Here is a 21,758-nt window from a genome sequence, read left to right as displayed (position 1 = left end):
TCTTATGCGTCATGCAGTTTTCAATAAATTCTATCAACATTCACTAATCTATTTATTTCTATCTCCTCAATTATATTTAATTGACTCTCTAATATATAAAGAGAGAGAAAGAAAGGAAGAGAGCGGAAACGTACCGGAATCTTAATCTGACAATGAGCTACATTGTGTGATACAGCAACTACTAACAATATACAAGCCATCTCTAACTTAGGAAATTGAAGGATGCTTGTTTGTTTCTCTCTCTCTCTCTCTCGCTTTCTCTCTCCCTTTATCTTTCTCTCCCTCTCTCTCTTTCGTCAAGCTCTCCAAAGTTTCTACGTCGCAAGAGATGTTCGACGAGAATGGTAATAATTGAATCAAATTTGTCTATCTGACAACATGATCACTAGAGATAATTCGATTAATTTCATCGGGATATATCTCGATATGGAGGAAAATGACAATAAATCAATAATCCAAATAAATCGATACCTCACATCGATATAAAATCTAGTATTTACTACATTTTGTAGTATTATGATTATTGATGCAAAATCTGTGCGAACCATTCACATCAAACTTGTTGTTTGCCTTCCAATTTTATTTTTGATCTCGCCTTTTTCGAATCATGGTAGACATAGATTCAGGTCAATTTCTAATGAAATAAACGATAACGATGCACACACAAAACTCGAGAGCACATGAATACAAAACGCGAACAAAAACTCGATGAACAAACCGAAAGATAAACGTATCAGAGTCGCAAATCATCACGAGTTTCGCAATTCAAACATCAGAGAATTGAAGTTGCTCGAAGTTTCTCAATCGCAAATTTACTGGATATTTAATAAATAACGACGGACATCCATCCAGTTAAATTACTAGCGAATTCCGACAGTCGACTTTACTACCACATGGACAGATTAGATCGGATATAATTAATCGTGCTTATGACCGTTCGACCTGACGCCAATCGATAAAACCATTGAATAAAACTGATGATGGGGTATTCGCCGCATTTGCGATAAATATGATAAATGCGCGTGTAATATAACGCACACTAATATTATAGTAAATAAATGTGACATAGAAAAAGGAATTATGTCCGATGTTTCAGCAAGAATTAACACACATATGTGTGCTGGGAGAATATTCATAAAATGAAAACACAGGTTGCATTTCTAATATATATTTATACATGTAAATGTATATATTTTTAAAATGTATGTTCGTGTGTATTAGCGCACATGCATATTGCATGCATTTATTTCTCGCTCGAATGTAACATATTGCACGCGATTGTAAGATTAGAACAATACGTAGATTAATTACGTTTACGGTCCCTATAGGCGACCTCGCCAAGAATTACATGCGCACATGTGATTATTTTAATTTTCATCTTTAATTCCGCTTTCAATCCGAAATACAATCGCATCGTATATAAAGTAGTATAATTCCTTCCATAATTATTCGTTATCTCATTCTAAAATCTCACATCATGTTTTGCTGTTAAAGCAAAGCGCTTATGGCTGCTTTGTCGAAGGATTTCATTCTCTCTTTTAAGCGGATCTTGAGTTGGGGATTTCTCAAGGCTAAAAGACTAATGAGTCGCTCAGAAAGCTCGCTTTCAATCATTCGCAAATCAATATATGAATAAAAATATTCTTTGATATTTATTTTTTTTTAATGTAATATAAAAATTTCAATTAATCGAACACTAATTGCAAGAATATTGATTCTTTTTAATGATAGATGTGCAAATACGTAAGTAGAAATTTTAATTTATGTTTTAATAATTATTATATGTATATATTTGAATTTAATTTAAAAAAATACTTGATTTCATTTTTAAAATACTTGATTTCAATTTGAAATTCATTTTTATTTAACAGCTTTATTGAAATAGTCGATCTCTTAAAGTAATTACCTATATACAATCGTTTGCACGCTCAACTAGTTATAAGAATTAAATTATTAATAAATGATTACCATTTATAAGAAAAAATGTATTTTATCAATTGTATGAAAAGTGAAATAAAAAGACGCATTTTCCTTATACCGTTACAAAAGAAAAGAAAAATGTCTGACTAAAGATAGGTAATCGTGAAGAAACTTGATAAAGAAAGAAGTTGACTACGTGACGCATTTTCTCATATTAATATGAGAGACCAGACATATAAAGTGAAGTGCGATAAGCGAGAAAATCAATCTGTTGAACAAGGGGCGAAATGATATCACAGAGAGAACATAAGAAACCAACCGCACAACGCGTCGGTTCTTCTTCTTTAACATCGATATTACTCATCTCGACGCAAAATTTTCAATCGTGTCATGTCCACATATCGTTCATCGGCATGAAATTTGTACTTGTTCGATGGAATGTCGCCTGCAGCGACAAAATGAAAGTAACCGAGAAAAGTTGTGAATGGCACGAGATACGCGCGAAACGGATATCCGTGCACTATCACTATGTATATTACAAGTGACACTCACAGGCGAAAACAATGCATGTGGATAATGCGAGGAAAGTATAACAACAGATGCCCAGGAGTAATTTCAATCACGTACAAACCATTCTATTTTCGTTTCCCGACAAACAATCCCTTGTTTTACGAACAAAAATTCTGTAAAAGTATTCACATATATAACAAACACGCGCATGCGGGGAACAAATTTATAATAAAAATGCTATAAAAGCGAGCGCGAAAATAAATCTTCGATCACGAGTTACGAAATTCAACGAGGAGAAGCATTCTGCAGATTTTATCATATTTATATCACTGAGAGACTTTATCCCCGAGGAGCACTTGTCAATATTTAATTTATTTAAAAACAAAAGTATAAAGTCCAAGTTGGGACAGATGCCATTTGAAGTAACGTTTTTTACAGAAGCGTGTTGACGAGCTAAGGGAAGATTCAATATCCCGAGAAAGCGATTTGGCCAGCGAAATATGTGCGCACATTTCCATAAAATGAAAGTATCGTCGCTAGAGGTGAGTCAAAGGCATTCGCAAGATTCAAGCCATTCGCATCAAGCCATTAGCGACTATACACTTTTAACGAACCCAAGGGAGAATATGTCTGCAGTATTTTTTTTTTCGCATTAACTAAATATATGATGTTGCTATATATCTTAACAGCAAGACAGAATTGTGCTTCGCATATTATTGTTAGCTGTTTTAAATTTAAACCGTTGGAAAGATATTACATATCGATTAGCATCGCGACTTTATTTAGTATTTGAAATACATCTTCTATATTAAGAACTTCCTATATATCCTTGCAACTTGAACGCGGAAAAACGAAGATTTACTTGAAACTATACTATCGGAGACATTATATTTCACGAAGCTCCATGATGACGCTTTACGAAGAAATGTTATAAAGTCGGTTTATATGAAAACCTCTATAAATGGTGCGATAGCGAAGTTAAAAGACCGGATATAATAGGGAACATTTGTAGATTATATTCTTTAGAGATAAATGTCGAGGAAATACGCGCAGGTAGAGACATGATAAGACGTCCATCGCTCAGCAACAAGAACTGCAATATGTCGAAGCGGCCGAAATGAACTCTACATGACTATGCTAATTATAGAAATGTGTATTCGTGCGAGTTCGCGCCTTAACTTCTCTAATGCGTAGAGCCAGACAAGATTTATGACGATAATTACGACGTTACGGTCTGACGTGGGCCGATCGATCATGAATCGTGACACGCGAGACAACTTGATGCATATTTACTTAAGCATGTTCAAACGAGACGATGTGACTATATCGAGTCTGTTGCTGCTCAGCTTTCTCTCAATCTTAATGTGCGTCGCGCATTAAGCCGTGACGTGTAAAAAAAAGAGATTGACGGATTTGCAGGAGATTAAGGATCTCGTTTTATAACATCGGCTCTGATGCTGACAATGCGATATTCTTTAATATTTTTAAACGGTTTTCAATCTACGTCAATTTTGTCTCTATCTTTTGTTTTTGCAACAAAAAGTTTTTAAACTTTTTTTTTAAAGAAAAGATGCAAAATGTAGTAATCTTTTTTTTTTGCATAATGTATGATCATTAAGAGACAGCTACGTCGTCTAATCAGATTTATGTTTATTTATAAATATATTTCTAAGAGTTCTTAACGTCATTTCTAATTATTTTACTATTGTAATTGTTAAAATAAATCGTTGAAAAGTATCGTTAACATCTTCAAATGTCCTGGAAATTTAAAGTAATCTACATGTAACATTTTTTGTGTCCTTTTTAGGAGACGCAACGCATTCTAAAACACAGCAAGTCGAGATATAATAACTTGAAGCATGCTCAAGTCATACATGCCAAAACTGTAAAATAGCTGCTTTTATCATTCCAATTTCCTTTTTACTTGTATGCACAAGAGTATTATAGTCAGTACATTCTCTCAGAAATACTTGTATAAAATCTGATCTAATGGCATTCATACTTTGAATGCAGCTATTATAATGGTCGTAAAGAAAGTATGGCATGACGCTAATTTGAATTCTAATATCATACTTTCTAATTCTACCTGTGCATTTCCATTTTATCATAAACGTGCTATTGTTTTCTATTTGTTTCTCTTCAAATGGTACTGAGAAATCTAGAAGGGAAATCTTCAATTGTTCGTATTAAGCATGAAATTGCTTACAAGCTAAAGTACTATCAAACTACGCTCACATAGCGTATTGCTGCATTTATATTCAAATTCTATGTATGTACTACATTTCTTATTTTTCATATTGTGATAATGATAATTAATATTATATTTTTATTTAATTTATTTTTATAGAGTTACTTTACTAATAATTACTGAATAATTGATTTATTATTTTGCAATTATATATTATTGAAAATATTAGTTTTATAAACCAGTTCTCATGCAAGACGACTATCTCACACATATTTTAATATTTTAATTATTTTGATAATATCAGTCGAATGTATAGCATATAAATGAACAAATTCAGCTCTCTAAAATAAATGGAAAATGTAAGAAAAAGTATTTCTAATCTATAAAAATATTCCCTATATTCTATATTTTATTTTTATATATGTTTATGATATGAATCTGAATCCCTTATTACAATTCAAGTAGATATGTATTTATTGAGAAAAAAATTTTCTTTGGTAAATATACCATATACATTGAGTTATAATAAATATATAGTTAAACATCTCTCTCTCTCCCTCTCTCTCTCTCTCTCTCTCTCTCTTTCTTAGCAAAACAATGAGATATATTCCTTCCGGCGGAAGCAGAAAGACAAGAAAAAAATTACCACAAAGGGTTGTATGCGCGGCTGCACCCCACAATAAGAAATGACGCAGAAAATGAAAAGTAAAAAAAAGATACAATGATGAAGTATTATACATATTTCGTATAATGTGCTATGTGATAAAAGAAACCGAGGTAATGAAGATGAAGCTATGATTACTTTTTTCTAGCAGAAAATTTTTACAGAAGAAGCTATGTGAAATTAATGCATATGAAATATCATTTGTAAATGTTACTTATTATTAGAAACAAACATGTTCTATTTACTATGGAGCGTTGATTATTTTTTACAAAAATTATTGTATTATATATTTATATTATTATAAAATACATGAGATAAAAGAAAAAATTAGGTGGAATATAAATATATTCCACCTAAATCAGCCTAAAACATAAACAAATAAATTGTTAATAAAACCCAAATTACGATTTTCTTAATAAGACCCAAATTACGAGTCTCTATAAAATCTTATTTTCCATCAAGTTCGAGATCAATTATCGAAGCACACCGAAAATCTTAGTTATTATCAAGAAAATGAAAATCAAATATTTCTTAAACTTTACTTTCGCTTTTCCGAGAAGCATTAATTAAAAAGAAAAGAAAAAGTGGAAAACTTCCTTGCTTAGTGATATCTTTATGATTACAGATATACCTATAAAAAGTTTTTTTACATGTTTTGTAAAGATTCACTAATTTCAAATATTCATTCATTTTCAATGTCTGTCCTGTTATTTCTCTGAATATTTCGAGCTTTAATAATTCCCGAAAAAATTTTAATTATTAATGAAAGTAATTTTCTTTTTATAATTTTATTTTTATATTTATATTTCCTATTCTTACAAAAATGTTTACATATATATAAATTATATTTATTTTATAAATAAATGTTGAAGAAAGTTTCATAAAAGTTAATTTTAAAAAATAATAATTAAATAAATAAATATATATATATATATACATATATATATATATATATATTTATATATATACATAAATTGAGCGCAAATTATAACTAACTTTACTAAAAAAATTACTAAAATTTACAACTTATGTAATTTATACTATATTTTCATATAAAAATGCAAAAAATGTTTATTAAAAATAAAATAAGCTTTTCCACTTATATTTTTTTATTTTATTACATTTAAACTTATATATTCTTTATCTTTATTTCTCTCTAAACATGTAACTATTACTAATTTAAAGCTTTCTTTTTAATTGCAAATTGTGATTTTAATTGTGAATTAATTTTATACTTTTTATTAATTAAATTTATAACATTAAATATTTTATTTGTCTATTTAGATAATCATTATGTAAATTTATGTTTTTATATTCATTCACAGCTCGGATATAATATGCTTACAATATATAAATATTAAATATGTAAATAGAAATAAAATATGCAAGTACTAAAATGCAAGAGCAGAGAAAATATTTAATTTTTACTTTCTTTATAATATATATATATTTCTCCTAAAATAATATGCCACAATATTGATGTTTTTTATTTTTTGAAATAATTATTTGCAAAAGCAAATATTTTTTTAAATCCTAAAGTAAATAAAAACCAAATTATTTTGGAGCTAAAAAATATATAATCTTAAAAAAAAACAATAACATTTTATTTTTTTATATTAGTATGCTAATAATTTGAAGAATAATTTTAATTTAATATTATTTTATAAATAATTGAGCAAATAATTATTAAGAAAGTAATGTTTAATATTTATTAACTATACTCTCGTTGGCGATAGGATATTATATCTAATTTGAATAATCTTTAACAATTTTTAGGATTGTCCATTTATTTTTTTTAAATAAATGGACTTATTCGGTACATTTAAAAAAAAAACTGTCGCCTATATACTCTTAAAACGTATTCCAACATGTATATATATATATATATATATATATATATATATATATATATATATAGAACGCACATATGTATCTTTTCATATTTTCCTGCGCGCCACAACGCGTGCATCGGTATTTTCCAAAGTAAAAATAGGAAATGATAAGTGACATCAAAAGGAGCGGAAAAATGCTCGCAAACTAATAAAGTATCCTTGCTTTGAAATTCAGTAATGCAACTATCCATTGCGCGGCGGGAAATGGCGGTTTTGGTCGAAAAATTTGAATTTTAAATTCGCATGCATGTAGCACGCGCGCGACACGCTTTCTCACATGCTATCAAGACCACACGTTCGTTTATCCCTTTACCTCACAGCATCCTGTCGTGCGTGACAAGCCTGTCATGCGGTATTTGATAACTTCCTTCATGCGTTTGCTCGGACACGTTCCTCTTTGAACAACGCTCGCAGAGCTCGGGAAGCGCGCAATGAAATAACATACGGATGTAGAACGTCCGCGAGAGACGATGATGAGAAAATCGCGAGAGATGCGATAGTGTCACGTGCGCGAATTTGCCAGGAACCAGAAGTAACATATATGAGCAACGTGACTGTGTGCGTGGTGCAAATAAAGCGCGAGTTTGCCAGGACCAACGAGAAAAAAAAACGTGTCGTCGCGAGATGAACACGCACTGCTCGAAGGATGAGACGCGGCACTCACAGCCGTGACTACTTTGGCGTCGCGGCGCCGGCGACGACGACGACGACTACTACGACAATGACGACGTCGACGTCGACGCGTGCTACTACTAGCGACCGGTAGTTAAGGGGTAAAAGGGGAAATGCAAAGGGGATGCGCGCATGCGTGTCTCTTCTCTCTCTCACGTCCGATTAAACGCAGGCTTCTTCCACGTTGCAGCCACCCCCGCGACGAAGAGATTCCTATTCCATCTCGAATTATTATCGCGATCCTGCAAGCGAAAGCTTGTCGGAGAATTCTTTTGATGGGAAATTGTGAATCTCTTTAAACTGTCCTTCTCATGATCGTGCATACCTTTCCGATTCGCGAAGCGTTCGTAGATATAAAAGTGAAAATATATCAAACTATTGTATTTTAGAATAGTTCTGCTGTGTTACATTAAACTTAAATTATGTAACACAAGTTTCATTGGAGAAAGAATAGATTGCTGCAATACATTGAATTATGATGTCTCATTGATATATAAATAAAGTGAATTAATTGTACTGACAAATGAATTAGATACATGTGAATATAGAACCAATTAGAAAATAAATAAAGAATAAATTTACTACTATTTTTATATATCATGCATTGTAATACTTTTATATATTACGATCTTCAATATATTTTTAGTTAAATGCAGTTTAATTTTATAAAGTTAATTAAAATCGCTGATGATGTATAAATAAAATATAGTATTAATTGTGCTGAAATGAATTATATATATAAAAATAGAGAACCAATTATAAAATAAATAAGACACATTTATTAAATTTTTTGCAATATTTTTATATATCACGACCTTTGATATATTTTTAGTTAAGCGTAGCTCAATTTTGTAAAATTAATTAAAATCCTTATAGAATATATACAATATTGACAAGCCTCAAAATATAAGAAACACATTAATTAAATAATTCAAAAGTAGTTATTTTGTCGAGATTATTTTTCATTTCTTTTATTATGAGAAGTTATAACAATTTCTTATTTACAAATTCTCACAAGCGTGACAATTTGCTCACACAAGGGCATCCCGTCGCAAGAACTATCAACCCAGTCCCTCTATTTCGCTTGGCACTATACTATGAAGTTTATATATTTTGGCTTTTATAGGAGAAGCTCTTCGCTACTCTTTCCAGTCTACGTTGCTCCATAAGAATACAATGAAAGAATAAAATTTCACCACGATGTATTTCCGCTTTTATTTCGTAACAACAATTGTCGCGGAATAGTATAACTCTGAAATTGAAATCGATTATTTTTTCCATTTGTATAAATAACAAAGTAATTTATTCGACTCTATCTGTCTTACAGTGAAGATATATATAAAACAATAAAGCTAATATGTATGATGATAAAAAGACGAAAAAGAGAAATGCTCGATTAAAAAAAGACATGTGACATAAATATGCTAATCTCCATCATAAAATTTCAACTAGACGAACATAATAAATCTAATTTGCAAATTTCTTTGTTCGTGCGCGTTCATGTTCTCTACGATATAAATATGGTAATAGCAACCATAAAGTTTCAAATAGGCTCTCAATCACTCCGGAACTTCAATATCATGTCTTTTTTTGAGTTCAATTCATCCTTCGACAACTTGTGACTTATCGGTTGTCTACAAGGACTTGAATAAAGAAGAAAAAACAAAAAGAAACATAAATCATAATTTGTGTCAAGATAGTCGCTAACATTGTTCGAAAAAATCATCTAATAGATATAAGACCCTGGTTACGTATATTAGGACGTCAGAATTTATAAAGTGTGATATTTGAAATCGAGCAGGACACGTGCGTGCGTAAATCGAATTAGATGCTTTAGCAATGAAAAAGTTTTCAGAAGCTCTATCGCTAGTAAGGAATATTACTCTGATGTGGTTTTCCGATGTGAAATTTTGATGAAAATGCACAAACATATACGCGAGTTGTTCGCATTCCCATTGATTAAACTTTTAGTAACTAATGTTTGCAATGAAATTATTCGCATGTGGTTTAACAAAAGCTCGTCGAAATGCATCGAATTTGAAAATTCATGGAATAATATTGCTACTATTTTCATGTTACATTATAATTTTTTATTCCTACGTATGGTAAAAAGCTACATTTACATATTATGAAATTTTTTAAAGGAAAGATACATGAACGTTATCATAAAACTTTAAATACTCCATCAAACATGAAAATATAATTTCTTATATCATATAAAAAATGTTAATTATATAATTTAAATAATTTAAATATTTTTAATGTTATATTATATATATATAATATAAAAAGTGATATATAATATAAAAAAGTTTACGTATGAGTATGTGTTTCTGAAATACTAATCTTTTACGTTTGTATATAAAATATAAAAAAATATTTGCTGTATGTTAAAATATCTTCTACGCAAAACAAAATTCTAAATTAATTAAAGGAGTTAATGTATTACATAAATCAATGTAGATATTACTGTCATTCAACAGCGTAAATCAACGCTAAGTAAATACAGGAAACTGGAAAGACCAATTTACCAGTGAGCGTTAGTTTAATGGGAATGTTTCGGAACCATCAATATCTTGTAACGCCCCCAAAGAAGCGAATGTTTAATGTTTAATGCAACTTGGCAGTCTTGATGTTCAATAACTCAAATTTGCTGACTAAGAGTTGCTAAGTTGTTGAGAAGACGAAGTTTGTTACCAACAAAATATGTGCTACACTTTAGAGTATCGTAAACAGGAAGTTATTTATTTAAAATAGAACAAATTATATTTATTCGAATTTTTTGATCAAATAAGAAATTAGTTTCTATCGGAAACATAGTTCAATTAGAAGAAATAGAAAAAAGTAAAATATAATAACTCTACATCTATTATAAAAAAATATCACACTTTCTTATTATAATAATGTAAATTTATATTACTACTAATTTATATTACCAATTTATCTGTATTGTTCTCAAATTAATAAATTTAGGCTATTTATGAAACATTAACTAATAAAAAGAAAACAACAAAAAATATTATATTTCGAATTTAATTAAAATTATTATTTTTCAATTTATTCAAATATTATTAAATTATTTTTTTTCAAGACGCTTTTATCAACAAAAAATTTTAAAAAATATTATATTTGTTTTATTTTTATAAAAAAATTATTATTATGAAGTAAAAAATAATATCACAAATCAAACGAAAGAAGTTTCTGCAGCGTAGTTTGATTTATTTTATAATCAATATCTTCAATATTTTTACTATTATTCTTATCTTTCTATATTATTCTTTTGATGTACTGAGAACTTTTTATATAAGTATCGTAAAGCAATAATCCTACGAGATTTGCCATTCTAATTTTGAATTGTATATCAATATCTCCTAGTATTGTATCGAGTTTACAAATTCAATCCAATATAACCGAGGAAGACACCTATATCTCCCGCAGGAATTACCCGCGGGCATGCATTCGTCACATGAGTGTGCATGTATTCCATTAAAAAATAATTAAAGAGACTATCGGTTTGCATTAACAGTATATTATTCGCGATATTAATTACTGATATAAAGCCTTTGTTCCCTGAATCAATGTTTTATTTTATTTTTGATTACGCATATGGAAATATAAATCATCGCAGGAAACATAGTATTGTTTATAATTGAATAAAAAAATATGTTTAAAATCGATAAGCTAATTTTTAACTATAAAGGATGTTGAAATATTGTTTTAAAAAATTGCTCGAATAATATACCAATCTATTGTATATATTATTTTTTCTATAGATTATCAATAATTGTATTATTATATAATTACATAGCAATTTATATATATTTGGATCTACAAGTATTATATTTAAATTATATTAGTTGTTAAATGCATAATTTTGTCGTTAAATCAAAGTTAAATTGAATTAATTTTTAGTCTGAAGTTACAGTATTCTTAAATAAGTAAGAATATTGATAACGTTGGCAAAGAAGGTTTTCTCATTTACATGGAATAATTTTTGCAATAAACACTTCCAATGATGCAATTTACGTATAATTAAGACGAAACAAACGCGAAAAATTCAACTCTAATGTGTAATTCTAATTATTTTAAATTTTAGTAATTTGTTGATTTTTTCAAGAAGCAATTATTCTAGTAATTATGCGTATACATTAAATTAATTAATTTTTTTACAAATATTTATTATATATTTTGACTTTTGACTATATTTTGGCTTTTAATATTTTTATTGCAAAACATTAAATCTCACTCTCCTTAACAGACTTTTAAAAGCTTTTTCATCTTTTAGAGAAAACTAAGAAAGTTTTCTTTATAAATAGAGTCTTTGAAGAAAATAGAAATACGAGATATAAGAGAAGAATTTAAGACATTAAAAAAGTGTATAATTTTCTCTTTTTAAAAAAAATCTTAAATATTGATAAAGTCTAGATAAAGTGTGCTTATGTCATTTAAATATATATTAAATTTAAAACATCATAAAACATATACATCATAAAATTAAGTATTTCCAATCTGTATATTTTGTAATATCCACATTAATGATATTCATATATAAATTTACCTAAATTAACCTTTTTTATTTAAATAAGCTATATTAGAAATTATATATGATTATATATAATATAGAAATTATAAATAATTATATATAATTTAGTAAACGAATGAATGAAATCTTTTTCTATGTAGTAATTGTGATATGGAAAATACGTCTCATGAATAAATATATATGAATACTGTCAATTATATAATTTGTGTAAATGGAAAGAAAAAGAGAAAGAGAAAGAGAGAAAGAGAGAGAGAGAGAGAGAGAGAGAGAGAGAGAGAGAGAGAGAGAAAATCGAGTGACGTCAATCTCGAACTGAAAAACGGAATGTTAGCAATAGAAATTCGTTATTTATCTCGACATATCTCGCAAGTCGAGGTGATTTATACGACAAACGCGTCGTAGAATAACATTTTCAGGCGAAAGGGATGAAAGATCAAGGATTCAGAACTTTGACCCGACGAGAAATTTGTCAAGACATACATTATCTATTTGTAGCTGAGTAATCTGTGCGAATATAAAGGAATAAATCACCGTTATACATTATCTGAAGTAATTAGATAGACAAATTATTCTCATTAATTCCTCATCTATCACAATTTTTCATACATTTCGATTTTATATTTATGAAATTGTAAATTTCAATCGATCGACAATCATTGCTGTTTATTATTGCTTTATATTTACAACTATAAACTCTGTTAATTTAATAAATTATTAATTATTATAATTATTTATATATATTCTTCATTGAATACGTTGCACTAATAATTAATTAAATATTATAAATAATTTTTATCAAAATCGTTCATTTAATTATAACTTTCATTGTTTTAACGTCTTATTAAGCATGTAAGGGTACGATATTATGGGTACCGTTATAATTTTTTCAATATACCATACAAGGTCAATCTGTACAGTATGTTTGAGAAAGATTTAAATTTAAACTACGTTTGATGTTTGCTAAAAGTATGTTTCTGGAGATAACTAAAAATAGAACTCCTACTGTGGTCGTATTTCATCACATGGTAGCATCGTGTTCTTTTCGCGAAGAAAAGAATCAGATCACGCGGTGTTCTTATTTTTGCAACGTCAGTTCGTCATGTTATTGCACACTATGCATCATAAATCCGTTATTCCACAGTCGTATGTATATTGTACATCCACGCATTCACACCATCGTCAACACGTAAATTTATCGAGGTGTGTTGTGAGTAGATATGTACATATATATGCGTATCTCAGTGTGCACGCACCCGACAGATCCCTCATATTACTGGACACGAAAGGGCGTGAATTATTATCGGATACGAGATGGATACACCACGTTTGTTCGCTCGATTGCTCGGCCCTAGATCGCAAAGACCTCAATAGTAAACGATAAGTTTCCCAATTCAACGAATGATCGGTGATTTACTGTTCATCTTCGGACAGTTTCTTTTTATATCCGAAATTCGATGGACCTGGCGATCAAAACAGAACGATAGTTTACAACGATAGTTTAGTCTCTCTACTGGATACAATCAAGAAAAATCAAGTTTGTGATGAAATGTGCGTCACATACATATATTATACATATATTATACATGAAAGTATATAAGTAGTAAATATATTTAATTATCAATTAATATCAGAACAAAATTTAAAAAATTTTTCATTGTTATTACTATAATAAAATACATATAATTAATTATGTGTGTGTAGAATTTTTATAAACTATTTGCACATTTATTACTCGTTATTCTCTATATTTATATTTTATTGTATGTATTTGTTTAAGCTGATTTTTATTATTTATAGAGAAGAAAGAGATTTCATGCTTCTCTTTTAGAACTTTTAACTCTGCTTTATTAAAAATGAAACATGAAGGCATTCAATAATTTTTTTAATTTAATAAAATCTTTCAAAAATTTGATTGCACAAGAGAAAAAATATATCCATATATATTAATTCTCCTAAACTTTTGATCAGACTTATATAATGCCATAACTATGTTAAGTACTCTTTCAGAAAAGAATTGTATATGAGTAAGTTAAACTTTATGTATATATTTTTACGTGTCGAAACATTCGTAACTTCCAACAGTAGAAATTGGATTGTATACATTCACCATAGGAAAGTAGAAAAGTTTCGTCGAACGTCACAAATAGCATATCCAAGTGTATTGGGATTGTCAATAGCTTTTAAATCAATACTTGCTACAGCGAATGGCTCATTCTGTTCCGGTTTATTGTCGGCATTTTTATAACGTCTTACTTTATCTCACTCCGCCCTTGTTTTTAAAACACAAATTACTTAAAATTTATGCATGCTCGATTATTACTGCTTAAACTTTCGCACGAGTAATATATCTTTGTGTGAAAATTTATGCAATAAGATTACCGCTCAGCAAGAAGGAGTAATCACCGTGAACAACTGAGAGATTACAGTTTCAAAGTCTCAATGTTCGTCCTGAAATAATCGATCGCCATGGGATCTACTCAATGGGAATAGGGTAACTGCGATTACATAAACAAGGTGCACGTGATTGCACGTCGAGTTTTAACGCTACTGGTTTAGACATCAATTGTAGCTTTAACAACAGTTAAAGGAGTTTATTTGAAATCCGCGAATTTACGTCGTTTCTATGGAAAATATGTAATATATACAGGAAAAAAATTCTTGTAAATTATTACAATAGAAACGGATGAAAGAAAATCTGCCATATGCGTATTCATTCTACTTAAACGATCTACATTTTTCACTTGAAACGATCACTTTTGACGCTGAAAGTTATGTAACAAGAAAACAAGAGATTCCCATAAAAGTTTCAGAGACACACTGAAATCTCGAAGGTTTTATTTATATACTCATATTTATACTTATATCGATATACACTGTAAAATATAATATTCATAAACGCGTTGCTTTTCGTTTTTTTTTTTAGTATTGTGAAAAAGCACAAGTTTATAATCTTAAAAATAAAAATTGCATTATATTTAAAACAAATTATAATTTACGATTTGATTGAAGCGCTCTTCCATCTGCAAATTTAATAACTTATGTATCCGTGAGATATTCGTAATTTTAAAAGATAGATTTTAGGGAATAAATATCAAATTCATTTTATTCGCGTTAAAGTTAATTAATATTTACATAAAGTTCATTTATAAAAGTTAATTATCGAAAAAATTATAACAGTATCGAAAGCCGATAACAAAAATCAAATAATTTTTCAGAATAAATTTCACATATACATATAGTATTATAACGAAAGACCGCAGAATATTTGATGCTGTAGGCAAAGTAGATTGCTTATTATAAAAAACTCATAAAAAACTCATAAAAACGTTCTATAAAGTCAGAGTGAAAAGTTTTTAAAGTCTGTAAAGTCAAAATGAAAGTAAATAATTATGGATTGCTAATTATTATAGATTACCTTAATCAGTTTTACCGTAACTTATTAAAGATTTAATTCCTCTACTTTCCTTATACTTACAATTTTTATATCGCTTTTTATATTAAATTATTAATACCTTGTTCATGAAATACTGGAAACGTCTTATGATTTATATAACAGTCACTTAAACATAATTATTAAGAGAACATTTAGGATAGATATAAATATAATAGAATAAATATACGTATTATTAATAATTTATAATCTATCTGTATATTATTACATTTATTTTCAATTATCATGCGAGGCAAATAATAATATTCTAATGAATATTTTTCATAATAAAATTTTCATATATTCTATTCTTTAAAATTTTTAAATTTAATTATTTTTTAATTTAGTATTTTCAAAATTTTTTTCCTCTAATTTTCCAGCTCGTATTTTCTAGAAAGTAATTTCCATCAAAATTGCTGAATTATACAAAATATATTGTATAAATTTACTGTTGTCATATTTTCAACAAATCATATTTATTCTACGCAATTAAATTCGCTAAATATACTCTACATAATATGTGATTTTACATTAAAATCTATAAAAGAATCCCTTGGAAAATAGGTCCATGTATAACGAGATTTTCTCCGAGTATTCCTAGTGTGCAAATAATTAATATGTGAAGAGAGCTCTAATTGACGTTTGATCGAAAGAATGAATGCCATTAATTGCAACGTGCATAATGATTGGGATCCATCGATTTGATGATGTAGCAGTCAGACAACGTGCAAACAATTTGATTGAAAAATACTGTAATTCACTTTTAGTCTGACTACAAACTAATTATTATCGATAATTTTAAATAATTTTTCAACACTTTATAAATATTGAAATAGTTGATTGTGAAGCAAAAGCAGATTCAAATGTTATTCAAGCTTTAATTTTAACAAGCAATCTTGTCAAATAGAGGGCACGAAAAGTATGTGCTTTCAAAATAAGAAAAACCCAATGGTAGCGGGCATGTATTACGCATTTAATACAGTGTTCCGCTGATTGTTTAACTACGAATATTATGAATAATTCCCCTTTGAATTTCGCGAATTAAAATCCTTTACACTAGCAAAGCTAATCCACCAAGCGTCGGAGGCGTACATTTACTCTCGCGCTTTAATTCTTGAATTATTCATGGCCGAGTAACCAAAACAAGGTGTTATACGCGCCGGCACCAACAGTTGCGGAGACATATTGCAACAAAGATAAAACGATATCTCATACCTGGTTTCTTCGCGCTTTGCATGTTTCTCAGGAAGAATGTCAACCGTGAACTACAACTTCCGCACAACCATATGTTATTTTATGCAGAAAATTTCATTAAATTAATCATTTATTTTAAATCTTTTTTATTTGTTCTCTCTCTCACATACTAGACTCTCACTTTCTACTCTACACTTTCGTAATATGAGACTATTCAAACTAAAATTCAAAATAAAATGTGCTTTTATTTGCTTTAATTATAGTTTATTTAAACTAATTATGATAACCTTTTGTTTTCAACAGGATTATGCTAAATATATATCGATTATGATACTAAAAAATTTTCATATATCTTTAATGTGTGAAAAACTTGCAAAAAAGAATATAATAGATCTCTATTAAAATTTTTTTCTCTTCTAGGTTAGTCATTTAAAAACTTTGCTACATATTGTTCTTAATCTATTGAGCGTTTTAAATTCTTTAAATAATATGTATACCGCACAAGTATAATAAAATAAATTTTATTAGTATATAAAATAAATTTACTCACTAATCGTTGCTTCATCAGATTTGTTGAAAAGCTAACTCCTGGTTAAGGATCGTTCCAAATTCGTGAGAATATAACACAGTACATCGAAAAGATACTTTACTATAATTACAATTTTTAAAATAAAATTAATGATAAACTACAATATTTCACTGAGTACTTTTGAAACACTTGCGATATATAATTTTTTTCCCACTCGCGATTTACTTTCAGAAAAGATGTGACGCAGTACGAATTTGACTTCACCTCGATGTTGTGCAAGCGCGGCAAGATAATCAGAAAGAAAATTATGCGCATGCGCATGTTATGCTACATATAACCCACAGCATTCTTGCCAATTTAATAAATATCGAAGATTCCGCACATAATTTCTGATTTCATATATGTGGAATTTCAGTTGCAATAATTCGATAATAATAAGATAATTTGATCAAGAGAGAACTAATGTACTCTTATCTTGTAAATTATAGAAATTTTACACACGCGTAATAAGAAAATATAGATACATAGCTACCGCAATTGGCTATCGAATAGACAACTTCAAAAAACCCGCAAATTTTTCTAGTAGCCAACTGTACGATAGTTTCTTATTGAAATACATCTTCATGTGAAATTCAAAAAATCCAGAATTTATAGAAATTATTTATAGAATGATTTATTTATTATATTTATGTATATCTACATAAATATTATCTTTCTCTCTCATATATGATAGATATATGATAATTAAATCAATATCCATTTATATATTTTTTTTTCTCCCTGAGATATAAAAACTTACAAATAAAAAAGAAATTTCTTATTAAATTTAAATACTATATATATACTAATTCTATTTTATGTATGAAAAAAGTATATATAATTTAAATAAACATATATTGTATCACAATTTATTATTAATTATAAAATTAAATTATATCTCTCTCAATATAAATGCTAAAAATATTAAATTGCAACATAGTAGCAATCAAGTTCAATACTTAATAAAAACAGAAAAAAATTATATGTTAATTAAACAGACTAAACATAAATGCACTACACTAGTTGCATTTTAAGTAAAACGAAATTAAACTATAGGAACAAGTATTTATAAAATAGAAGATTTAGAAGAAAGTAAACGAGGTTCTTGCATCTGCGAATAACTAAGAAAAAACGTATCCATATCATCACCAGCAGATACATCTTCCGAAAGAGAGAATTTCCCACATGGCGCTTTAATTTCCTCTTTGCCTTCTGTAAATAACATTTTATATAAAAGTCTCTAATTCTATGTTACATTTTCTAACTATTATATCATTCAATTATTTTTACTATAAATAAAATCAAATATACATTACTTACTGATTATTTTTAAATGATATCTTGTAAAGTTTGCACAAGAACCTATTACCTCAGTTATAATAAAATTAGATACTTGAGGTGTGTAATCAGTACCAATCTTCAAAGTCTAAAATTAAATGTTATTTAATAAAAAAGATACAATTATTAATTTTATATTTAAATTACAATATTTAATATATTATATACCTTGAAAGCAATGATGTCTTTAACTTGTGGTTTTCTAGTCATAATTGGCATTACTTCTAGATCGCTATGTATTAAGTTTTCATAATTTTGTATCTTACTTTTAATATTCTTCATAAGAAATTGACTCAAATTTGAGCATCTATCTATCATGGACCCATCATTTGATTTATTTTCCATCTTAACTTCGGTTTTCGCTTTCTTGTTTATAAATGTAATTGGCGTTGAACTTTGTCCTAATGCTAAAAGTGTAGACAAATCTCTAGAGGATGAAGTTTTGCTTATGTAAGATTCATTTCTGGATATTTCTTGTACTATTTGTTTCGCAATATTGTGTTCTTCCATTTCTGTAGTCTCTTTCTTTTCTATATTCTCTTTCTTTTCTGTAGTGTCTTCCTTTTCTGTATTCTCATCCTTTTCTATATTATCAAACCGTATATGCTTTCCAGATGGAATAATATAAGAATCTATAATTTTTGGTTTTTTTTGTTTGTTTTCTTCATTCATATCAGAAGATAATATAAATGAAGTTTTAATTTGGTTTTTTGGTCTTCGTCTTCGTACTCGCTTTCTCTTTGCAATAGATACAATCGAGTCTGTCATATTACAGTCCTCTGTTAAATTGTTATCCGTAACTTTAGAGTCTGTTTCTTCTTCTGTATCATCAATCATTGTATCATCAATTACACTATAGAATGTCATATTTTCTGTAACATTATCTGAAATAAATGCAAATAACCAGTAATTGTTACAAAATAAAATTATTCATTTTATTTCACCCTCATTTTCATGTTACATAATGTATAAATGAAACTAACTTATGGAAGTTGGTTGCATGTCGCTCGAAACATTATTGGATACATCTAACATATCAGATACATCTATTCCTGTTTTTGTATGCATCTTTTTATCATGCATAGAACCATTGCATGTTGTTTCTGCTTTATCAACTTCAATTTTTATACCTGATCCAGGAATTACTCTGCAATTCATGAGATTGCTAATCAGTTATAATTATCAATTAAAACGAATAATTATTATCGTAGGATAAATAAAAACAAACTAAAAATTAAACTGTACTAACTGTATCGTCTCATTCTCCCTAAGAATACGCACATCCTCTGTTGGCGGCAAGTATTCGGTATCATTTAACAATAAATGAAACGGTTCTGTGATGCTGAAAAGTTTACTAATGTGATGCTGGATGTGAATAATTTGCTGGATCTTCGTTCCATCGACAAAAATCCAGCAAAATTGACGCGCATCGTGGAAAAACTTGGACAAATCGATCTTTAAACGGAACTGTAGATGCTTCATCGTGACTACTTCTGCATTCATCATTATAAAACGTATTGATTGAACCGTATCAATTGCGAAAGACGTGAATGGCAATGCGATCGTCAGTCACTCTTGACTGCTTTCTCACTCATCCTTGTTTCAGCCGGCAGTTCCCGCGTCCGAATACTCGAAACTGCTTGAATCTTGAGATCTGAATCGCCGATAAAAAAGTATTAGAGACGATCAACTATGGGTAAATTTCGCGATCACGTGAGCTCGATCGTTCTGGGGATAATTGAAGACCATTGACATTATCGACTGTGTTTCCTTCATCGAAGATAATAATTACACAAATTATTTTAATCATGCGAGTATTTGAATTCATCCAAATATTATTTCATCATCGAATTTCTGTGTATCCGATATGGACATAAAAAATACCTCTTGTACGGAGCATAAAGTACCTTTTTAATGAATGTTCCCTACGGGCGCATTCAGATCTTGGCAAAAAAGCAGAAGCCAATCAAAACTTGCGTTGATAGTAAGAGTTTTTACGTTTTGTCTTTCTCACATACTGCTTATTATTATCAGCGCGAGTTTTGATTGGCTTCTGCTTTTCTGCCAAGGTTGAAAAGCGGAAAACAAAAAAGCAAAAAGCCAATCAAAACTCGCGCTGATAATGAGCAGTGTGTAAGCAATACATTAGATAGGCAAAAAGTAGAAATTCTGATTTCCAACGCAAGTTCTGATTGACTTCTATCAGAGAGAAGACTGAGAGATGTCAGGGCCTGCTTTTAGGTGATTCCTGAAAGCGATACTCCCTCTATGGACATTGAAAACGTAGATATGAACTACAAAGCCAATGTCCATGAATATTCTCAAAGAATAATACAAAGTCGAAACAAAAATTCTATCAAAACATATGACAAATAATTCTATTATGAATTTAAATATTTGCTTGAATAATAATAAAAAAGGATATATATATATATATATATAATCTTAAAATATATAACTGATATATATAACTGATATATATGAGTTATGAAGTTAATGGATCAAATATATAATTTAAGATTATATATATATACATTCTTTTTTCTTTTTAACGACTTCAAGAATTCATCAAATAAATGATTTATAACTATACAATTTATGCGCACAAAATGGGATACAACAATGTCGATTAATTAATTACTACTTTTTGAAAATTATTTATTATAAGATTAATGTTGATATATGATTGACTATTTAATCAATGTAGACAATGTATACTTTTAAAAGAATTGTTTTTATTATTAGTTAATTTGTGTAAATAAATTTAATTAAAGGATATAAGCATGCAAAATATGATATATTTAAATTAAATTGATCGATGGAAATCTATCAGGGTTTT

At 28.7% G+C, this 21,758-nt stretch overlaps 2 protein-coding genes across 4 annotated transcripts in view; both read right to left on the bottom strand.

The window, feature by feature from the left end:
- The window catches only part of LOC105250115 (somatostatin receptor type 2), a 68,312-nt gene extending 50,664 nt beyond the window's left edge, over window positions 1-17,648 (bottom strand). Inside the window, exon 1 of one of the 2 annotated variants that reach the window (XM_011256055.3) lies at window positions 17,564-17,648. The gene's annotated coding sequence lies outside the window, so the exon portion shown is untranslated. Of the gene's footprint in view, window positions 1-7,487; window positions 7,877-17,563 lie in introns of those variants that run through there. The other variant, XM_011256054.3, reaches the window with a different exon arrangement.
- Window positions 17,649-18,494: 846 nt separating this feature from the next.
- On the bottom strand, window positions 18,495-20,576 carry LOC105250116. Of its 2 annotated transcripts, none has more exons than XM_011256057.3 (5): window positions 20,169-20,576; window positions 19,903-20,066; window positions 19,088-19,791; window positions 18,902-19,007; window positions 18,495-18,793 (listed from the first exon to the last, which is right to left on the bottom strand). In XM_011256057.3, the coding sequence occupies exons 1-5, from the start codon at window positions 20,423-20,425 to the stop codon at window positions 18,648-18,650; spliced, it is 1,377 nt and encodes a 458-aa protein (XP_011254359.1). In that variant the 5' UTR covers window positions 20,426-20,576; the 3' UTR covers window positions 18,495-18,647. The 2 variants fall into 2 exon arrangements, with proteins under 2 accessions (XP_011254359.1, XP_011254358.1); XM_011256056.3 differs by having other exon boundaries at window positions 18,497-18,793; window positions 19,088-19,803.
- Between the last annotated feature and the right edge of the window lie 1,182 nt (window positions 20,577-21,758).

This window comes from Camponotus floridanus, unplaced genomic scaffold, assembly GCF_003227725.1.
Source record: "Camponotus floridanus strain SB8 unplaced genomic scaffold, Cflo_v7.5 scaffold80, whole genome shotgun sequence".
In the NCBI taxonomy this organism is placed as follows: domain Eukaryota; kingdom Metazoa; phylum Arthropoda; class Insecta; order Hymenoptera; family Formicidae; genus Camponotus; species Camponotus floridanus.
This window is presented reverse-complemented; position numbering and strand designations above follow the sequence as displayed.

Coding starts and splice junctions, on each gene's coding strand:
- LOC105250116 (XM_011256056.3), bottom strand. CDS start 20,425: ATGATGAATGCAGAAGTAGTCACGATGAAGCATCTACAGTTCCGTTTA. Junction 20,067..20,168: donor AGGGAGAATGAGACGATACA/GTTAGTACAGTT, acceptor CATGAATTGCAG/AGTAATTCCTGGATCAGGTA. Junction 18,794..18,901: donor ATATCATTTAAAAATAATCA/GTAAGTAATGTA, acceptor TGTTATTTACAG/AAGGCAAAGAGGAAATTAAA.